Source organism: Aethina tumida, chromosome 4 (genome assembly GCF_024364675.1).
Source record: "Aethina tumida isolate Nest 87 chromosome 4, icAetTumi1.1, whole genome shotgun sequence".
Classification (NCBI taxonomy): Eukaryota; Metazoa; Arthropoda; class Insecta; order Coleoptera; family Nitidulidae; genus Aethina; species Aethina tumida.
Genome location: NC_065438.1, coordinates 20,268,243 through 20,289,141, shown reverse-complemented (window position 1 = coordinate 20,289,141; position 20,899 = coordinate 20,268,243). Strand labels below are relative to the sequence as shown.

The following is a 20,899-nucleotide window of genomic DNA, read 5'->3' as shown; positions in this document are numbered from 1 at the left end:
ATACATCGTAACATTTGTCAAAAGCTTTGAAAGCATCACACAATTAATTCGAGGAAACCTTAACTATCTATATTTATTGAATCTGAATTGTTTATTTTCTTGGCATCAAAATTTAGAGAAGAAATTACAAATGATTTATTTTTTACAGCAAGATTTGATATTTATAATGAGAATAATAGAAAGACAAAAATCTGATAGGGTTAATTTTCTCGAATGTACCTTTAACCTAACCTAACCTAACCTTTAACACTATAACAATTGTCAAAAGCTTTGAAAGCTTAATTATTGATTCATTCGAAGAAGCATCAACTATCTATATTTAGTGAAACTGAGCTTTTGTCTTTCTAGATCCCAAAATTTGAGGGGAGAATTCAATAGGTTATTTTTATTGCAGTACTTGTTGTTTGTAATAAAATTTATTGAAAATTTAAAAATCTAACTAGTTTATCTTATTGAATACACTTTTGATACTGTAACATTTGTCACAAGTTTTGAAAGGTTCACGTAATTAATCCGAGGAAGCCTCAATTATTAATAACACTGAGGTGTTTGTTTTTCTAGGTACAAAATTTAGAGAAGAAATTTCAATGGGTTATTTTTTATAACAAAATTTGATACTTGTAATGAAGTTAATAGAAAAATCTAACAGATGTAATGTACCTTTAACACTATAACAATTATCAAAAGCATCGCTTCATTAAGTGATTCATTCGAAGTGGCCTTAGCTACCTATATTTATTGAAACTGAGCTTTTGTTTTTCTAGACTCAATAATTTAAAGGAGATTGCAGTATTAGTTTATTAGATATTGTTGTATTAGTTGTTTATAATAAAATTATTTAAAAGTTTAAAAATCTAATTATAATAATTAGTCTTTTTGAATACACCTTTGGCACTGTAACATTTGTCAAAAGCTTTGGAAGCTTCACGTAATTGATCTGTGGAAGCCTCAACAATCTATATTTATTAAATCTGAGCTTGATAAAATTCCAATGGATTAAGACAAAAATCTAGCAGATTAATCTTCTCAAATGGACGTTTAATACTATGACAATTGTGAAAAGTTAATCAACTAATTGGTGAAGCTTTCGAAGCTGTGGTCAATTTTTACGGTGCAAAGATATATTCAATAAGAAGAACTAATTTGCAGAGGAATTTATTTGTAAACAGATGGGTTCTAGCGATGATGATGAATTGAACTCCTGGAGGTGCCTGTCCCACCCTCAGTACTAATACTGCACAAATTACACACGGCAACGATCTCTAAGCCTCATCAACAATCGATTTGTCCCGTAAAAACTAGTCTAGACAACCATCAATTACGCCAATCTTCTAATAGAAATGCCACAACTATAAATAGTATCTCGTAACGCAGCAACAATGGCAATTTTTTAAATGTAAACACGACAATACGGGTGGCGTATTGAATCGGGAGATGAGTTACGAAGTCGGCATAATTGTCCATTTTTCAGCTCGTTTTATCGCCGACCGACTCACACATAATTTGCAATCTATGTCCATTCATTCATGGATTGAGTGCCGCGGCTCGCTTTTAGCTACGCGTGGTTAGGGAGCTTAACAATTATCAAAAGGTGTCCACTGTCTACTTACCCGAAAATAAATACAGTAATCTATAGGGCATTGTGTCGTCCAATATGTCATTCTTAGTGTTAATGCTCTCTTATGCCATCACGGTCTGTTAGGTGTGGCATTATGTTTTTGATTGTATATCTTTCAGCCGAATGATGATAAATTTATACGGTGGAAACTTAATGCCCTTCTTGCGGTTGTACCATATCAATTTACAGGTTAATGTGACGCTGCAAATATCATATATGGTGATTGCAATGCACATTCACTGTCGGAATCAATTTCTGGTAGGTTTAAGTAAGTTTTATGGCATCCAATCTGACTTTATGTGGCCATGGAGAGTAAACATTTCAATTTTTTCTTATTAGGACTTCGTAATCTTGCTGTTGACACTTTAAGCACCACACAAAGTACTTTATGGCATCAAGTTAATCAACCTTTAAAAAAAAAAAAACTAAAGGAGAAATTTTGATAGATCATTATTGCCTACTTAAACTACTCCTGCAATTATAACGACCTGCTCTACCTCTAATTTACCATAAGCCACAGTTCGGCAACAAGCCTCTTAGGGGGCACACACAAAACCAAAATCATTTGCAAGCTCCTTAACCTGATGCGTGTGTGCTTTGATCGCCCCACCCAATTAACCGAATCGCCCTAATGGTGCTCCTGCAAAAAAATTCGAACTTCACAGTTCCGGGACCGCGCTTAATTTATCCGCAACCCCATCGCGGGGGCCCACTTTAAGGCCATCGTTTTAATCAGCGCGAGGATTAGACGCTCGTGTCCGACACGTGATCGGTATAAGGTGGTACACCCACCGTAAATCGGTTACTAGAGCTACTCGAATCGTTCCCACATCGAGAGGTTGGATGGCGACATTGTTGAATTCGAGGGGGATTGCATTTGGTTTTACTGTGACATTTTTCACCCCTTGGGTCTGTGTTGCTGTTGTAATTGGATTCTATTGCACTGCAACATGAAACACTGTAACTCAATTTTTGCCATACAATTTACTCTAAAAGAAGTACGTAAAGGATTAGAAGGTGGTTTCAATTGTTTCAATAAACATCGATGGTTGAGGCTTCTCCGAATGAATCAATTAATGAAGCTTTTGATAATTGTTATAGTGTTAAATGTACGTTCAAGATGATTAATCTGTTAAACTTTTGTCCTTCTATTAATTTCATTACAAAAATCAAATCTTGATATAAAAAGGAACCCATTGAAATTTGTTCTCTAAATTTTTGTGTTTAGATATAAAAATAGTTCAGATTCAATAAATATAAATAGGTGAGACTTTCAAAGCTTTTGACAAATGTTACAGTGTCAAACGTAAGATTTTAAAACTTAAATAATTTTATTACAAACATCCTGCATTAAAAAAGAACCCTCTAAATTTTTGGAGTCTAGAAAAACAAAAGCTCAGTTTGAATAAATATAGTCAGTTGAGGCTTCTTTGAACCAATCAGTTAGTGAATGAAGCTTTCGAAGCTTCTGCCAATTCTTATAGTATTAAAAGTATATTCGAGAATATTATCTGTTACATTTTTGTTTTTCAATTAATTTCATTACAATTTTGATATAAAAATTAGCCCATTGAAATTTCTTCCCTTATTTTTGGTGCTTAGAAAAATAAAACACCTTAGATTCAATAAATTTTTATAGTTGAGGCTTCCTCGCATAAATTAGATGAAGCTTTCAAAGCTTTTGACAAATGTTACAAAGTGAAAAGTGTATACAAGTAGATTAACAAGTTAGATTTTTAAATTTTCAAATAATTTTATTACAAACAACAAATCCTACAATAAAAAAATAATTTGTTAAATCCTTCACAATTTTGAAGTCTAGGAAAACAATTTCAATAAATATAGGTAATTGGGGCTTCTGGGAAATTAGTTAATAAAGCTGTCGAAGCTTTTGACAATTGTTATAGTGTTAAAAGTATATTGGAGAAGATTAATCTATTATATTTAAGCCTTTCAATTAATTTCATTACAAACATCAAATTTTGCTGTAAAAAATAGTCTATTGAAATTTCTTCTCTTAATTTTGGGGCTTAATGAAACAAACAGCTCAGATTTAAAACATAGATAGTTGAGGCTTCCTCGAATCATACGTGAAGCTTTCAAAACTTTGGACAAATGTTACAGTGTCAAAGGTGTATTAAAGAAGTTAGATTTTTAATCTTTCAAATAATTTTATTATAAACAAATAATCCTACAATAAAAAATAACCTATTCAATGCTACCCTCTAAATTATGAAGACTAGAAAAACAAAAGCTCAGTTTCAGTAAAAGTAAGTAGTAAAGGCTTCTTCGAATGAATATTCAGAAAGCTAAACTAGTTAGATTTTTAAACTTTCAAATAATTTGATTACTAACAACAAACCCTACAATAAAAATAACCTATTGAATTCCTCCTCTAAACTTTGAAGTCTAGAAAAACAAAAGCTCAGTTTCAATAAATATAGATAATTGATACTTCTCCCAATTAATAAATTAATTAAACTTTCGAAACTTTTGTCAATTGTTGTAGTATTAAAAGTATATTCGAAAAGATTAATCTGTTAAATTTTTGTCTTTCAATAAATTTCATTACAAATATCAAATTTTGCTATAAAAAATAGTCCATTGAAATTTCTTCCCTTATTTCTGGTGCTTAGAAAAATAAACATCTTAGAATTAATAAATATAGATAGTTGAGGCTGCCTCGTATGAATAAAGCTTTCAAAGCTTTTGACAAATTATATAATGTGAAAGGTGTATTCAAGTAGAATAACTAGTTAGATTTTTAAACTTTCAAATAATTTCATTACAAACAACAAAACCTACAATAAAAAGTAATCTGTTGAATCCTCCACTCTGAAATTTGGAGTCTAGAAAAACAAAACTTAAATTTCAATAAATACAGATAGTGAGGCTTTTTCTAATGAGTTATTTAATGATGCTTTCGAAGCTTTTGACAATTGCTATAGTGTTGAAGGTACATTCGAGAAGATTAATCTGTTTTATTCTCTAAATTTAGTGCCTAGAAATACAGACAGGTCAGATTCAATAAATATAGATAGTTGAGGCTTCCTCGGATTAATTACGTGAAGCTTTCAAAGATCTTGTCAAATGTTATAGGGCCAAAGGTGTCTTCAAGAAGATTGACCAGTTTATTATCCTTTCACAGTAAAAATAAATTCATTGAAACCTCCCGCCAAAATTTTGATGCCTGGAAAAACAAACAGCTCAGATTCAATAATGATAGATAACATAGTTAAGGCTCCCACGAACGTCCGTGTTATAAATTAATCCAGCTCCGTCTGCTGCGTCTAGTTTTTTAAATTCCCAGAGGGTTGGTGAATATGATAAATGTCAAAGTGAGGGTTGGGACACTTGAACGGCGCCGCTCGCACTGTTTGATTTTTTAGGGCGTAATGAATAAATACTCCGCTGTTATTGTTGTGTAATATGACGTGATACATATGTGGATTTAATCCACTCTAAAATTGATATGTCCGTCGATTCTTTCGTACAATTTAAACCGCCACTACCCACATCAATTTTAATTTAAATCTAGGAACAACGGTTTGATTTTTAGGTGTAGTTCATGAATATTGGCTGGCTGGAGGCATCCGTAACCAAATCCAGTCGGATTATCAATCTGTCCAATCAAAATCATTAGGCAAACCCTTTCGCATCGTCCTTCCGCTTGATGAAACAAAACATATCCCGTGGCTGCAGATCAACATGGCCAAAAGCAAACATCCCTTTTACGCAGTCATCAGCTGTCATATCGATTATGTCCGTCCTTCGCTCCACGTTCGACGGACGCACGGAGAACATACAGTCTAACGAAGCGAAGCACGGCCGTTGATATCCACAATTAGCCATAATCTCGCAGACGATTCGGGGGGGTTGTGCACGCACACGTAATGACGCGTGGAAGAATGACGGTTAGGTGGATGCGATCCCGGCCCAGAAGCCACTGTTAGGGTGGGCGCCAAAAAAAAAAAAAAAAAATGGAACACGGGTGAATTATGAAAATGTAATTTTATTTGTTGTGATTGCGTTTCGAGAGGCTTCTCCCCTTTTGAGCGAGTGAGAAAAAACCCCGAACTAAACGACGAGATGGAATTGAATTTCCGCGCTTTGAACGCGTCGAGTATATTTCAGGATATGGATACAGTTTATGGGAATTAAACAGAACCTTGACGGGGGTGGAACGAGGATATAAATGCGATATAAATTCATGATCATTTTCTTAACTCGCTCCATATGTTCTCATTATCCTGTTCCCACCCTTCGAATAAAAAACGTCGCGTCCCAATAAATCGAAAGATTGCCTAATTAATTTCGGGCGACGGGGTTGGGAGGACGGCGTCCGACCCACCTCGTAAATTTTAATAGATTTTCGCGTGTGTTGGTCCAACATGGTTTATGTGCGGGGCGTAGTACGGCACGCGGCCCGTCATCATGTGAGAATCACGCGTGATAATCGCACTAACACGATACACTCTTTCCCTTTCGAATTACGTCGGCTTACCATCACTTACACATCCACGTCGGGGACCCACGAGCTCGTTACATCGAAACACAATACCCTCGGTTCTGGGTAATGGTCGGTGTGTGAAATTAATAGGCTTGAAAACTCGAGTGAGAACCGTTCGTTAAGCTACTTTAGTTGTTGTCAATAATCTATTTATTATCACTACTTAAATCCCAACCGATTTTGTTTATTACAAATAAATCAATCAGTACTTAAGTAATTTACAAAAAAACTCATTATTATAGATGATTTTAAATTATATTTGCCTTAGAAGATATATTTAAATGATGATAAAGAATGTATTTGGTTACTTGTGAATAATGTTTTTTCCTTATCTTGATGGTACTCAATTGAATAGTTGAACCATGTTGAGTTACTTAGAATCTACTTCATTATAACTTTTTAAATTCTCCAAGCAGACCATGAACTCCACTTTCTCCATACCTTCTCCAATGTAGTGATGAAAGAACGTTGACTCACCCAATGAACCTCAAGTCTGCAGTAGTTGCATACACAACCTGAGCAATAAGCCTGTTGGGATTTGTGTAGGTTGGATATTCTACTCCCAGTTTCCCCTTTAAAATACTATAGAGCGCCTCGTTATCAAAAATACAACAGCAATCCTCATACTTCATGCTGGAATGAGTAGCCAGCCCAGCATTAAATGTCTCAACAATGACTATATGGTTACTTATGAGTAAATTCTCTTCTTTACATCGATGGTAATTAGTTGAACTGCTGTATCATGTTCAGTTACTTAGAATCCACTTCCTTATAATCCGAAACAAGACTCTTCAAGTTCTCCAAGCAGTCGGCAAACACCCCTTCCTCCATACCTTCTCCAATGTAGTGGTGGAATAACGCCCTTTTGTCGTACAGTTTCTTATACTTGTGTGCCAACCTCTCCCACGCCTGTCTGATGGCCGTGTGATTTGCCATCATCACACAGGCTCGGTCGGAGGCCGCAAGATCACCTCCAGGAACTGTCACCGGAGGCATGTTACAAATTCCAATCTAGAAGCCACTCGGCACGTAGTCCACGAAGTTGATGGATCGTTTCGCCTTGATGTTGGCCATGGCGTTGTTCACCTCACTGTCTGTTACGTTGCCACGATAGGAACAACAGCAACTGATGTAGCTTCTTTGTCTTGGGTCACAGTGAACCATAAAGTTGGATGGTTCGAAGCAGGAGTTGGTTAATTGGAACACCGTGGCTTGTTCATGTCCGCTTCTGTGTGGAGCTAACATAGGAGAATAAGTTACTAAAGGATAATGGATTCTGGGGTATGGAATGACACAACCTGATCAATAAGCCTGTTGGCATTTGTGTACGTTGGATTTCGTACTTCCAGTTTCCTCTCTAAAATACTATAGAGTGCCTCGTCATCAAAAATACAACAGCAATCCTCATACTCCATGCTGGAATGATTAGCCAGCCCAGCATTGAATGTCTCAACAATGACTATATAGTTACTTATGAGTAAATTTTCTTCATTACATCGATGGTACTTAGTTGGATTGTCGTATCATGTTCATTTACTTAGAATCCACTTCCTTATAATCCGAAACAAGGCTCTTCAAGTTCTCCAAGCAGTCAGCAAACTCCCCTTCCTCCATACCTTCTCCAATATAGTGGTGGAAGAACGCCCTTTTCTCGTACAGCTTCTTATACTTGTGCGCCAACCTCTCCCACACCTGTCTGATGGCCGTGTGATTTGCCATCATCACACAGGCTCGGTCGGAGGCCGCAAGATCACCTCCAGGAACTGTCATCGGAGACATGTAACAAATTCCAACCTTGAAGCCACCCGGCACGTAGTCCACGAAGTTGATGGATCGTTTCGCCTTGATGTTGGCCATGGCGTTGTTCACCTCATTGCCTGTTACGATGCCATGATAGGAACAACAGCAACTGATGTAGCTTCATTGCCTTGGGTCGCAGTGAACCATAAAATTGGATGCTTCGAAGCAGGAGTTGGTTAATTGGGACACCGTGGCTTGTTCATGTCCGCTTTTGTGTGGAGCTAACATAGGAGAGTAAGATACTAAAGGATAATGGATTCTGGGGTATGGAATGAGGTTTGTTTGAATTTCTTGCAAGCTAACGTTCACTGACCCGTTAAACCTCAAACCTGTTGTAGTTGCAGACACAACCTGAGCAATAAGCCTGTTGGGATTTGTGTAGGTTGGATTTCGTACTTCCAGTTTTCTCTTTAAAATACAACAGCAATCCTCATACTCCATTTTGGAATAAGTAGCTAGCCCAGCATTGAATGTCCCAACAATAACTATTTGGTTACTGATGAGTAAGTTCTCTTCATTATTTCGATGGTACTTAGTTGAATTGTTGTATCATGTCCAGTTACTTAGAATCCACTTCCTTATAATCCGAAACGAGACTCTTCAAGTTCTCCAAGCAGTCGGCAAACTCCCCCTCCTCCATACCTTCTCCAATGTAGTGGTGGAAGAACGCCCTTTTCTCGTACAGCTTCTTATACTTGTGCGCCAACCTCTCCCACGCCTGTCTAATGGCCGTGTGATTTGCCATCATCACACAGGCTCGGTCGGAGGCCGCAAGATCACCTCCAGGAACTGTCACCGGAGGCATGTAACAAATTCCAACCTTGAAGCCACCCGGCACGTAGTCCACGAAGTTGATGGATCGTTTCGCCTTGATGTTGGCCATGGCATTGTTCACCTCACTGCCTGTTACGTTGCCACGATAGGAACAACAGCAACTGATGTAGCTTCCTTGCCTTGGGTCGCAGTGGACCATAAAATTGGATGGTTCGAAGCAGGAGTTAGTTATTTGGGACACCGTGGCTTGTTCATGCCCGCTTCTGTGTGGAGCTAACATAGGAGAGTAAGTTACTAAAGGATAATGGATTCTGGGGTATGGAATGAGGTTTGTTTGAATTTCTTGCAAGCTAACGTTCACTGACCCGTTGAACCTCAAGCCTGCTGTAGTTGCAGACACAACCTGAGCAATAAGCCTGTTGGGATTTGTGTAGGTTGGATTACGTACTTCCAGTTTCCTCTCTAAAATACTATAAAGGGCCTCGTTATCAAAAATACAACAGCAATCCTCATACTCCATGCTGGAATGAGTAGCCAGTCCAGCATTGTATGGCTCAACAATGATCGGTGACACTCTGGGGGATGGATATATTCCAAACTCCAAGACGCTGATTTTTCTGTAGTCTTCAGAAATACCCCTCAATAACAGTGACGTGAACCCCGAGCCTGTGCCTCCTCCAAACGCCTTAAATATTATAAAACCCTCCGGATTATTAGCTTCCTCAGATAACTGTCTTAGACTATCTAAAACTACAGGCAACATCTCCAGACCTCGGGTGTTGTTACCGATGGCAAAATTATTGGCGGCATCTTCTTTGCCAGTTATTAAAGTCCCAGGTCGGAATAAATGTCTGTAATAATTCGTCCTTATCTCATCAACAGCTGTTGGTTCTAAGTCTACGATTAGTGTTCTTGGTACCGCTTTGCCAGAGTTGGTAATTGAAAAATAGGATTGGTAACTGTCGTCCCTATAACATTGTGATGATGGATGTATATGACCGTCCACTGTTATCCCGTGTTCCAGACAAAACAACTCCCAACAAGCACTGGCTATTTGAACACCTGCTTGACCGATGTGGATTTGGATGATTTCTCTTTTGGGCATAGTCCTTATCCATTAGCGTTGCGTAGCATATTCACAGAAAATTTTGGCCGGTGATTTGGATGAAAATGGGTGGAATGGGATGTTATTTAAATTTCATGACAAGATCTGATTGAACGACGGAAAAGTTAGGTTAACATCCGTCAGTTTGACATGTTTACCTACAAAATGCAGTCAAAATTGATTGTATTGATAAAACCTGAAAAATAAAAATATTAAGTATGCCTCGAAGGGAGATCATCCAAATTCATATTGGGCAGGCAGGTGTGAACTTGGCCGAGAGTTGCTGGGAATTGTTTTGCTTAGAACATGGAATATCTTTGGACGGTAATATTGTGGGAGAATCTCGTTGTCATATCGACGACAGCTTCAGCTCATATTTCACGGTGTCAGCTGCAGGAACCGTGGAACCCAGGACCATTATGATTGATTTGGAACCATCTGCTATTAATAACGTCAAAATTGGACACCTACAAAAAATATTTGATCACACTAAATTTGTAACTGGCAAAGAAGACACTGCCAACATTTACACAGCTGGATACTGTGGCCATGGAAGGGAGTTATATCATTTAGCAGTGGATTGCATAAGGTTATTGGCCGAGAAATGTAACAACCTGGAAGGATTTGTACTCTTTAGATGCTTTGGAGGTGGAACAGGTTCCGGATTCAGTTCCCAGCTTCTTGAACACATTTCAGAGCGTTACAACAAGCAAATAATTATGGAGTTCGGCGTGTTCCCTTCACCCAATGTGTCACCCGTTATAATAGAGCCCTACAATACCGTTTTAACAACCCACGCCAGCATGGAGAACGAAGACTGCTGTTTCATATTGGACAACGGAGCCGGTTATGACATCCTCGTAAAAAATATTGACGAAGACGACGCCCTTACTTACAAGGGAATAAATCGACTGTTTGCCCAAGTTATCGCATCCGCCACATCCTCGTTGCGATTCCAAGGGCCGATCAACGTCAGCTTGGAGGAGTTTCAAAAGAACATCGTACCGTACCCCAGGATCCACTACCCACTGATAACCTATTCACCAGTGATAAACGTAAACAGGCCGGCGTACGAAGAATTGACGTTGGCCCAGATGACCGAACGTTGCTTCCATCCCGACACCTCGCTGGTCAAGTGCGACCCAAGAACCGGGAAATATTTGAATGCGTGGTTCCTGTACCGCGGCCAGGTCAACCCCACCGACATCAATTCGGCCATCACTTGGGTGAAGGCTCAGCACTCGAAACAGTTCATCAACTGGTGCCCTGTCGGTTTTAAAATTGGGCTTAACTATAATGCTATCGAGACGGTACCTAAAGGTCACCTAGGGTCGCCCGCAAGGGACTGCACCATTGTGAGCAACAACTCAGCCATAAAGGAAATTTGGGAAAGGCTGATCACCAAGTACGACATGATGTTGAATCGGAAGGCCTACTTGTACCACTATTTGTCTGAAGGGTTGGAGGAGTCGGAGTTTCATGACGCTAGAGAAAACCTGCTGTATCTAATTGATGATTATAGGGAAGTAGAGATAGAAGTCGAAGACCCTGATAGTTACGAAGACGGCGATGGTTGAGTATAGTCTTGTAAACGATATTCTGTGTAAATAAAGGGTAAACCTGTTTTTTATGAATAGCAAGTCATTTTATCCTACAAAACACTATGCTGGCGGGGGATTTAATTTTTCTGTAAAAAACGCAAACAAGAGGCCGGCGTTTTTGGAGTGCTTTGTGGGTTATTAATGGGAGCAAAAACGGCGTGACAAGCCCGACCAATTTAAACTTATATTGGCATTTTAACGTGAACCTATCAAACGGACAACGAAAAGTCCGGGCGAGGTGTAGCGAATATTTTTTTGTCGCGCCCAAATAAAAAACTAATAACTCGAACGGCAATATCCCGGATGTACGTGGCCGGCATCGGCACAGTCCCTTTTCTGGTCGCCCCAGGACCCGGGGGGTTGAGGGGCTCGAAGCAGTTGATATTGAGTTCGGCGGGCACACTGGGAAGGGTCTTGCGGAGTATGAGCCGCTTATAACGGATCACGGGGACCGGGACTTAATCGGATCGCAGTTATCACCGTCCGCCCTGATCCCGCACTAATCACCACACGCTTACGCAAACACACCATATGTGTTAATAAAGCCAGAAATCTCCCGGTTTTTTACTCCGGGGCTCTTATTAGAATTTCACGTTTGGCATATGGTGGTTTTTGCAGCTAGCCAAACATAGCCTGGCTGATTAACAAACGTTTTCTCTTGTTTCAGGACTGAGTTCAAACACCTGAAAGGCTGGTAAGTTGGTGATATGTTAATTTAGAGTCATGAACATAATTAGGTTAGTGTTTCTAACGTAGAATTAGCATACGGGATGCGGTTTTAAGTTTAGAGAATCGTCACTTTATTCTATGATCCGACTTTAATAGCTATAATCGTGGCTGAGTGCTGTAGCGGTCGTGCGGTGTTACCAGGGTGACCGCCCCCAACCCTCCCGTATTTGCCAACACGCGGATTGTCACCCTGTCACTCACTTTTCCTAGCCCTTCATTCCTTCCCTCTCCTGCGTCCCTCGCACCGTGGCTCCGACCACGTGAATCTCGAACAAAGACTGTTCCACTGCCAGCTTCCACCCATTCGGAGCCACCAAAAATATATTTAACGCTAATTTTTGCTTAGTAATTATCGATGATTGTTTCCTTAAACAACGAATTAGTTCATATTTGACGAAGTCCCCCGGGAGCCTAGCCTAAAACGGTCCGTCCCCACGGTGCGTGGCCCCGGGGGCAGTCGTCGTTCAAATTCAATCTCGGGGGTGGAAAGTCGGATCCCGTGCGGATTCCAAATTGATGTTTGATATTTTACTTCGTCGCCCGATATTATTTTGTTTAAAATGTTTTCAATTATCAGACGTTTTTGTCTGGCCAAATTGAGGAAGCTGATTTTTTTCCCCCATTTTTCCATCACGGCTAATTCGGACCGGTTTCTTTTGGGGGGTCAGGAATTGACCGTCGGCCGTGGGGGCGGAATTTGTTTGCATTTTCTCCCGGAGCCACGGAATCGTGTGGATTTATCGCACGGATCTGATTCCGCTACATAAAACACATCCACACCCACGTCGGGGGCTTGTGCCGTGTCGGCCGCACGTATGCGTGACTTTAGAACTTCGCACATGATTTATTTTAACACACACACACACGCGTTGTAAATCTTCCGAGTCGTTTTATGACACATAAACAACGCATCGGGCCAATAAAGTTGGTGTGGGGTCGTCTCTTCGAGGCAAATTGGGTAAAATATTGGTTGGGAATCGGAGGATTGATCCTATTAGAAGTCGAATTGTTGGGCTTTGTTATCTACAACAAATGAACTTAATTTGTTTTGCACAACGGCCCAAATAAAGGTAGGAATTGTTCATTAAAATTTTATTAATAAAAAAAAGGTTGCCGCCATAATTTTGTATAAATTGCAAACGCTGATACTATTTTCGTACCGCACAATGGCGGATAATGACGGGAAACGATGGTAAATGCAAAATTGGAAGCAATTAAAGGTTACATCACGAGGATTTTCTCCGGAGAGACAAACAAAAAAAATAAATAAAAAAAAAAAAATAATCCCGCGTAGAGAACCCGAGAAGAATTTTAACTATATCATCATTCCATGTCATTAGTTATACAAAGTGACAAAAGCAGTGAGTCACACGGAGCTGTGCGGACGGACGGGGGCGGCCGGGGGAGACGCGGCAGGGAGCGAGAGAGAGAGGGAGGCGGCGTAAGAAAGGTGAAAACGGGAGAGCAAAAAGGAAAATTTGAATGGTCGTCCGTTGGAGTGTAGTCTGTTGCCGTCATTAGCACGCACGCGCCGACTTCCGCTTCCTGTTCCGGTCTACGCGCCCGTCTTAACCCCGGAGGCACTGCGGAACGGAGCACGGCCGGCTCCGCGACTCACTCTCGGCTAATGCGGTTTAAATTTTTAACTTGATTTATGTTTGCCCTTTCGCCCGCAACCTAATTGAATATTCTTGTTTGTTTTAATAACGAAATTTGTCACGGTTTAATTCGTTTTGGGGTACACGGTTAATGAGCCGACGCCGGTTTTTCCTTTGCCCCGTTTGTTGCTCACTTCGTCATCTCGTGCGAAGTAGTTTTGGGAGATTCTTTTGAGCTGGCTATTGATTTCCCCACGTGATGGAGACGTGAAAGAGATGCTCCGGTGACAAATACCCTCGTCTTAATTAAGACCCGGTGCCTGGACGCTGTGTGCGTCGGACACGCCGGCCGATTCTTCCCGCCGACATATCGGCAATCTTATCGGCAAATGTCGCGGACGTGTCCGTCAAGGGGAAGACAATGGAGGACGGTGTAATGGGCCGGAACCTCGGCCGATAGTACTGTCTCCCGCAGGCCGGGCCACTTAGTTCAGCCGTCAACACTAGACATCAGCCGCGACGTAAACAATCATGTTCCCAAAGGGGTGAAACAAATCAATCCATAAACTCATATCACGAGGAAACCGGGGAAAAAAATCCGATGTCGTCGCTGCGCAACAACACGGATAAATAATCTCTTTGTGATGGATTTCGGAAGGAATCGTCGTTCGAAAAAGCCGGACAATGCCCCGCGGACATGTTTATTAATATTTAAGTGGACGTTAATCTGTGCATAAGAATGCGCACATGTGTCGCGGTGGCCCGGACCTAATGCGAATGGGATATGTGCCGGCACGACCGGACCTTCTTCGAAGCGAAAACGCTAACTCGCCGAACTGCGGCGGCGACATGCACAAATATCCTGTCCTGAAACTCTATACTTAGATTATTCGGTGATATTTTTTATGAATTCCGGATCTCGAGACGTTATTCATGGGAATTAGGATTATGACGTACGTAAGCCTCCCTTATAAGCTGTTCAATGACTTTTTTATCGTGTCCATTTTAGAGGATTTAGTTGAAATGAACAAATAAAATTAGTAAATAAATCATAATAATAATGAATATGTTTATAAACGTATTTATTGGAAGCTAATTAAAAATGGATATATTTTTAAAGTATATAAACTTTAAAATTTTCATATTCTCAATCTATGTTTGTTCTAAAGTTTTTAATTTTTTTAAAATATATAATAAATTCTTTAAAGTATTCACTCAAAAACTTAACATGGAGTAAATTTTTACATATATACATAAAATTAGTTGGTAATTTGATATTTTTTACAATCGTCTTTTTTAAGCTTTAAAAATTTTTTTTTATCATTTATTTTATGTCATCTAAAAGATAATTTTTTCAAGGTATTTACTGAATATTAGCTAAAAATATGTTTGAATAATTCCATAATTATTTAAATTATAATTAATTATAGTTTCCAATTCTTTCTTTACAAGTTTTAAGTCTTTTAGAACATAAATTCATTTTTGTAGCTATTTTGACACTGAAGCTATTTTAACTATTAAATCTTTTTTAAAAATAATTATTAAATCAGCAGAAAATGATCAAATTTTGTTACTTTAACTTTAAAGGTACTTTGGACAAACTTTTCTTTCATTCTGAAGTTTTATAACACAAAATTTTATTTTAACATTATGTCATCTGTCAGGTGTAAAAATAATTATGAAAAATACTGAAAATAAACGAATTTGTAATTTTAAATTTAAAAGAGCTTTAGATAAGCTTTTAACATTATGAAATAAGTTACAAAACTTAAAGTTACTCTAACTTTAAAGCTTGTTTTAAAATTGATTATAAAATCGATTGTGTGGCTAAATTTGTTACTTGAACTTTATATACGATTTGGACAAACTTTTGACATGCTAAAACAAGTTTTAAATCACTTTAACATTAAAGTGTGTATTAAAAATAATTATGATAAATACTGACAATAGCCGAACTTGTCATTACTTTGAATGAGCTTTAGGCAAGCTTTTGACATTATGAAACAAGTTGTAAAACTTCAAGTTACTTTAACTTTAAAGCTTGTTTTAAAAATAATTATAATATCGACTGAAAGTGGCTAAATTAGTGACTTGAACTTTATAGGCGGTTTGGACAAACTTCTGACATTCTGAAACAAGTTTTAAAACTTAAAATTGCTTTAAAAATAATTATGAAAATAACTGAAAATAATCGAATTTGTCACTTTAACTTTAAAAGAGTTTTAGACAAGCTTTTGACATTATAAAACAAGTTGTAAAATTTAAAATTACTCTCATTTTAAAGCTTGTTTTAAAAATAATTATAAAATAGACTGAAAATGGCTAAATTTGTCATATAAACTTTATAGGTGCTTTAGACAAACTTTTAACATAAAATTGATTTAACATTAAAGTGTGCTTTAAAAATAATTACGAAAATATCTGAAAATAACCGAATTTGTCACTTTAACTTTAAAGGAGCTTTAAATAAGCTTTTGACATTATGAAACTAGTAATTATTAAATAGACTGAAAGTGGTTAAATTTGTCATATAAACTTTATAAGCGCTTTGGACAAACTTTTGACATTCTAAAACAAGTTTTAAAACTTAAAATTGCTTTAATATTATGTTCTTTAAAAATAATTATGAATCATTCTGAAAATAACCGAATTTGTCACTTTAACTTTAAAGAAGCTTTAGAGAAGCTTTTGAAATTATGAAACAAGTTGTAAAACTTAAAGTTACCCTAACTTTAAAGCTTGTTTTAAAAATAATCATAAAATTGACTGAAAGTAGGTAAATTTGTCATTTAAACTTTATATGCGTTTTGGACAACTAGTTTCAAAAGCAAAAATTGCTTTAATATTAAACCGTGCTTTAAAAATAATTATGAAAATGACTGAATACAACCGAAATTGTCATTTTACATTTAGAGGAGCTTTAGACGAGCTTTTGACATTATGAATCAAGTTGTCAAAACTTATAGTTACTTTTAATATTCTGTAACAAATCCAAAATTACTTTAATATTAAAATGTGCTTTAAAAATAATTATGAAATCCAATGACAATAGTCGAATTTGCCACTTTAACTTTAAAAGACAAACTTTTGACATTGAAAGTAACATTAAAGCCCTCTTTAAAAAAAATTATAATATATATATATGTTTATGATGAAATCCTAGAATAATAATTAAACATGAATTGGACAAAAACATAATGAGATCGGTTGAATAAATAAAAAGTGTAGTTGCCCTTTTGGAGGCGTCCGAAAGCCTAAAATATCGGTGTAGTTGTCGCTGGCAGTTAATAATAGTGGAGCGAAGTTCTGCAAGCAGAGTGTGTGCATCACATGGAGCAGCTAACAAGGCTTGACAATTATTCCGGGTAATTAAGTGTAGGGAACTTTTGCCGGAGTCGCTTTCAGCGGCGGTAATTAAGAGACTCGGTCCGGACTGGCACGTCTGCCGATGTGCCCGGAATGTTCACCATTTCATTACTTCCTTTTGTCTTTTCCGATTGATTTGCCCGTCTTCGTATAAAAATTCGGTCCGATCGTCCGTCCCATCCCCCAACGTGGGGTCGATTATTTATGCTGTGCCATCGACGAACAATAATTGATTGGGTGACCGGAGGAAATCGTTGCGATTGCACAAAAGTTACGTCTTGAAGGGACGGCGAAGTGCACGGTGGAAAAACGTTCGCCGAAATAATGGAAAAATATCTCCGGTCGACGGATAAAGAGTGGCCGAAAACTCGCATCCGAATATTCAAGCAATTACATTTGAATTTAAGGTAGTGAAAAGCGTCGGTTTTTTTCTTCTTTTATTTTTTTGATATTTCGAAAGCACTCTCCGATGCATTCGACCGAGGCACACACCTCAATACCTGCACAAGCCTCTGTTTCTCCAACATCGCCTTTCGCCAATTCACTTTGCAGCTTTTTTTCCGTCGAGTAGTTCGCCCTCTCGGATGCACTCGCTTCGAAACTCCGCATCCCTCAGACTGTGCAGACTGCGCCAAACTGTACATGTTATATTAATCTAGCGAATGAGGGTATGTGGAACTTGTTTGGTGTTTACTTTTTTTTTCGAGATACGACGAGATGAGAGTCGAAGCCGGTTTGATGTCGGGCTTAAATGGGAATGTGTGCGTCGATTTGGTTCGGATTTGTGTTTTCAGAAACGTTTTAGATTTTTAACGCCACCTAAAAATGGCGAATGCGCAGGTTTAATTAAAATTACTTCATCACATTTCGTATATATTGACAGTAACTAAATTTCTTTTGTATATGTGAACAAAAATATAAGAGGAATCATATTTATGAGTTTTATTTCTATTATTAAAATTGGTATTAATTAAATATATATATATATATATATCTTATATATCATTATATAAATATATATTATCTTATTTAAATCTAGTTGGTACCAAAAAATAGATACCATCAAAATATATCTAGTATCAAGTCAAAATTTAAGATCATTTTTAAAATTTATTTGAGTGATATAAATCAAGAAATCAAAAGATGAGTTTTTCTATTGAAAAGTTCATTTACAAAATCTGTACCAAGTTATCAGAAACACTCAATTGAAGCAGTGGGTATTCAATTATGAACAAACAAGATTTGTATTAATTAAAAATATATACAGCTGGACTTACATATGAATTTTGGTTGGTACCAGAAGATAGATACTATCAGAATATATTTAGTACCATCAAGTCAAAATTTTTCTTCGAGTTTAAGACCATTTTTAATATTTATTTGAATGATACAAAACAAGAAATCATAAGATGAGTTTTTCTATTGAAAAGTTCATTTACAAAATCTGTATCAAGTTATCAGAAACACTCAATTGAGGCAGTGGGTATTCAATTATGAATAAGCAAGATTTGTATTAATTAAAAATAAATACAGCTGGTCTTATGAATTTTGGTTGGTACCAGAAAATAGATACTATCAGAATAGATTTAGTACCAAGTCAAAATTTTTCTTCAAGTTTAAGATCATTTTTAAAATTTATTTGAATGATATAAATCAAGAGATCATAAGATGAGTTTTTCTATTGAAAAGTTCATTTACAAAATCTGTATCAAGTTATCAGAAACATTCAATTGAGGCAGTGGGTATTCAATTATGAACAAGCAAGACTTGTATTAATTAAAAATATATACAGTTGAACTTAGTTATGAGTTTTGGTGTGTACCAGAAAATAGATACTCTCAGAATATATTTAGTATCAAGTCAAAATTTTTCTTCAAGTTTAAGATCATTTTCAAAATTTATTTGAATGATATATATCAAGAAATCATAAGATGAGTTTTTCTATTAAAAAGTTCATTTACAAAATCTGTACCAAGTTATCAGAAACACTCAATTGAGGCAGTGGGTATTCAATTATGAACAAGCAAGATTTTTATTAATTAAAAATAAATACAGCTGGATTTACTTATGAATTTTGGTTGGTACCAGAAGATAGATACTATCAGAATATATTTAGTACCATCAAGTCAAAATTTTTCTTCGAGTTTAAGACCATTTTTAATATTTATTTGAATGATACGAAACAAGAAATCATAAGATGAGTTTTTCTATTGAAAAGTTCATTTACAAAATCTGTATCAAGTTATCAGAAACACTCAATTGAGGCAGTGGGTATTCAATTATGAATAAGCAAGATTTGTATTAATTAAAAATAAATACAGCTGGTCTTATGAATTTTGGTTGGTACCAGAAAATAGATACTATCAGAATAGATTTAGTACCAAGTCAAAATTTTTCTTCAAGTTTAAGATCATTTTTAAAATTTATTTGAATGATATAAATCAAGAGATCATAAGATGAGTTTTTCTATTGAAAAGTTCATTTACAAAATCTGTTATCAAGTTATCAGAAACATTCAATTGAGGCAGTGGGTATTCAATTATGAACAAGCAAGACTTGTATTAATTAAAAATATATACAGTTGAACTTAGTTATGAGTTTTGGTGTGTACCAGAAAATAGATACTATCAGAATATATTTAGTATCAAGTCAAAATTTTTCTTCAAGTTTAAGATCATTTTCAAAATTTATTTGAATGATATATATCAAGAAATCATAAGATGAGTTTTTCTATTAAAAAGTTCATTTACAAAATCTGTACCAAGTTATCAGAAACTCTCAATTGAAGCAGTGGGTATTCAATTATGAACAAGCAAGGTTTTTATTAATTAAAAATATATATAGTTGGACTTACTTATGAATTTTGGTTGGTACCAGAAGGTAGATACTATCAGAATATATTTAGTACCATCAAGTCAAAATTTTTCTTCAAGTTTTTTAAATTTTATTCGAATGACACAAATCATAAGGTGAGTTTTTCTATTGGAAAGTTCATTTACAAAATCTGCACAAAGCCATCAGAAATTGAGGCAATATGTTCAATTATGAAGAAACAAGTTTTGTATTGTTTAAAAAAATATACAGGTTGTCTTACTTACGGGTTTTATTTTTTTTATTTATTTTCTTATTTAAATTCAGTTGGTACCAGACACAATTAATATGTATTAAGTACCATAAAGTCAAACAAATGTGTTTCAAGTCATCAAAAATTCTTAATTAAGGCTCTATTTGCTCAATTAATTAAAAGCAAATTTCCTTACTTTTGTGTTGATCACAGTTTGTTTAATTCTACTTCATTGTACTTCATTTACTTGAACTCCCTTTTATGTTTGAATACAACGCTAGATTTAAGAATTTTAGATATCTTGGTACGGATTTTACTATTAACTTTTACAATAGAAAATTCTATTGTGCCGTTTTGATTTTTATCAGTCAAATAAATCAAATAAATAGCTTCAAAATTGATAATGTCTTTATGGTATCAAATAAACATTAATGGTACTTATTTATTGGCATTGACTGAACTCAAATGGGACAATATATAAGTAAGACACCCAGTATAAATTTTTTTTTAGGAAAAAAGGATGATAATTATCCCTGCATTTGACGAACGAGCGGCAGCTTCGACGTAAATGAGCGAGTGGGTGGCGAACGGGGACCCGTCTTTAATTTTCCGCTCGCAAAATACTCCCGAGAGGTAATTATCGGTAATTAGAGAAGTGTACGGATTTCTAGTAGACGTGCAATCATCCTAATTGCTTTTCTATATTTAACTTTACTTTTAATTCCCTTTGTGCC

The 20,899-nt window shown here is 36.6% G+C and overlaps 2 protein-coding genes and 2 pseudogenes across 2 annotated transcripts; 1 reads left to right on the top strand and 3 right to left on the bottom strand.

The window, feature by feature from the left end:
• Positions 1-6,367: 6,367 nt before the first annotated feature.
• Positions 6,368-7,651, bottom strand: LOC109608034 (tubulin alpha chain-like; annotated as a pseudogene).
• Positions 7,643-8,469, bottom strand: LOC109602897 (tubulin alpha-8 chain-like; annotated as a pseudogene).
• Positions 8,469-9,916, bottom strand: LOC109602896 (tubulin alpha chain-like). Its single transcript, XM_020019340.2, has one exon. It carries the CDS (start codon positions 9,805-9,807, stop codon positions 8,488-8,490), a length of 1,320 nt encoding a protein of 439 aa, XP_019874899.1. The 5' UTR covers positions 9,808-9,916; the 3' UTR covers positions 8,469-8,487.
• Positions 9,917-10,025: 109 nt separating this feature from the next.
• On the top strand, positions 10,026-11,384 carry LOC109602886 (tubulin alpha-4 chain-like). Its single transcript, XM_049966740.1, has one exon. It carries the CDS (start codon positions 10,026-10,028, stop codon positions 11,382-11,384), a length of 1,359 nt encoding a protein of 452 aa, XP_049822697.1.
• Positions 11,385-20,899: the final 9,515 nt, after the last annotated feature.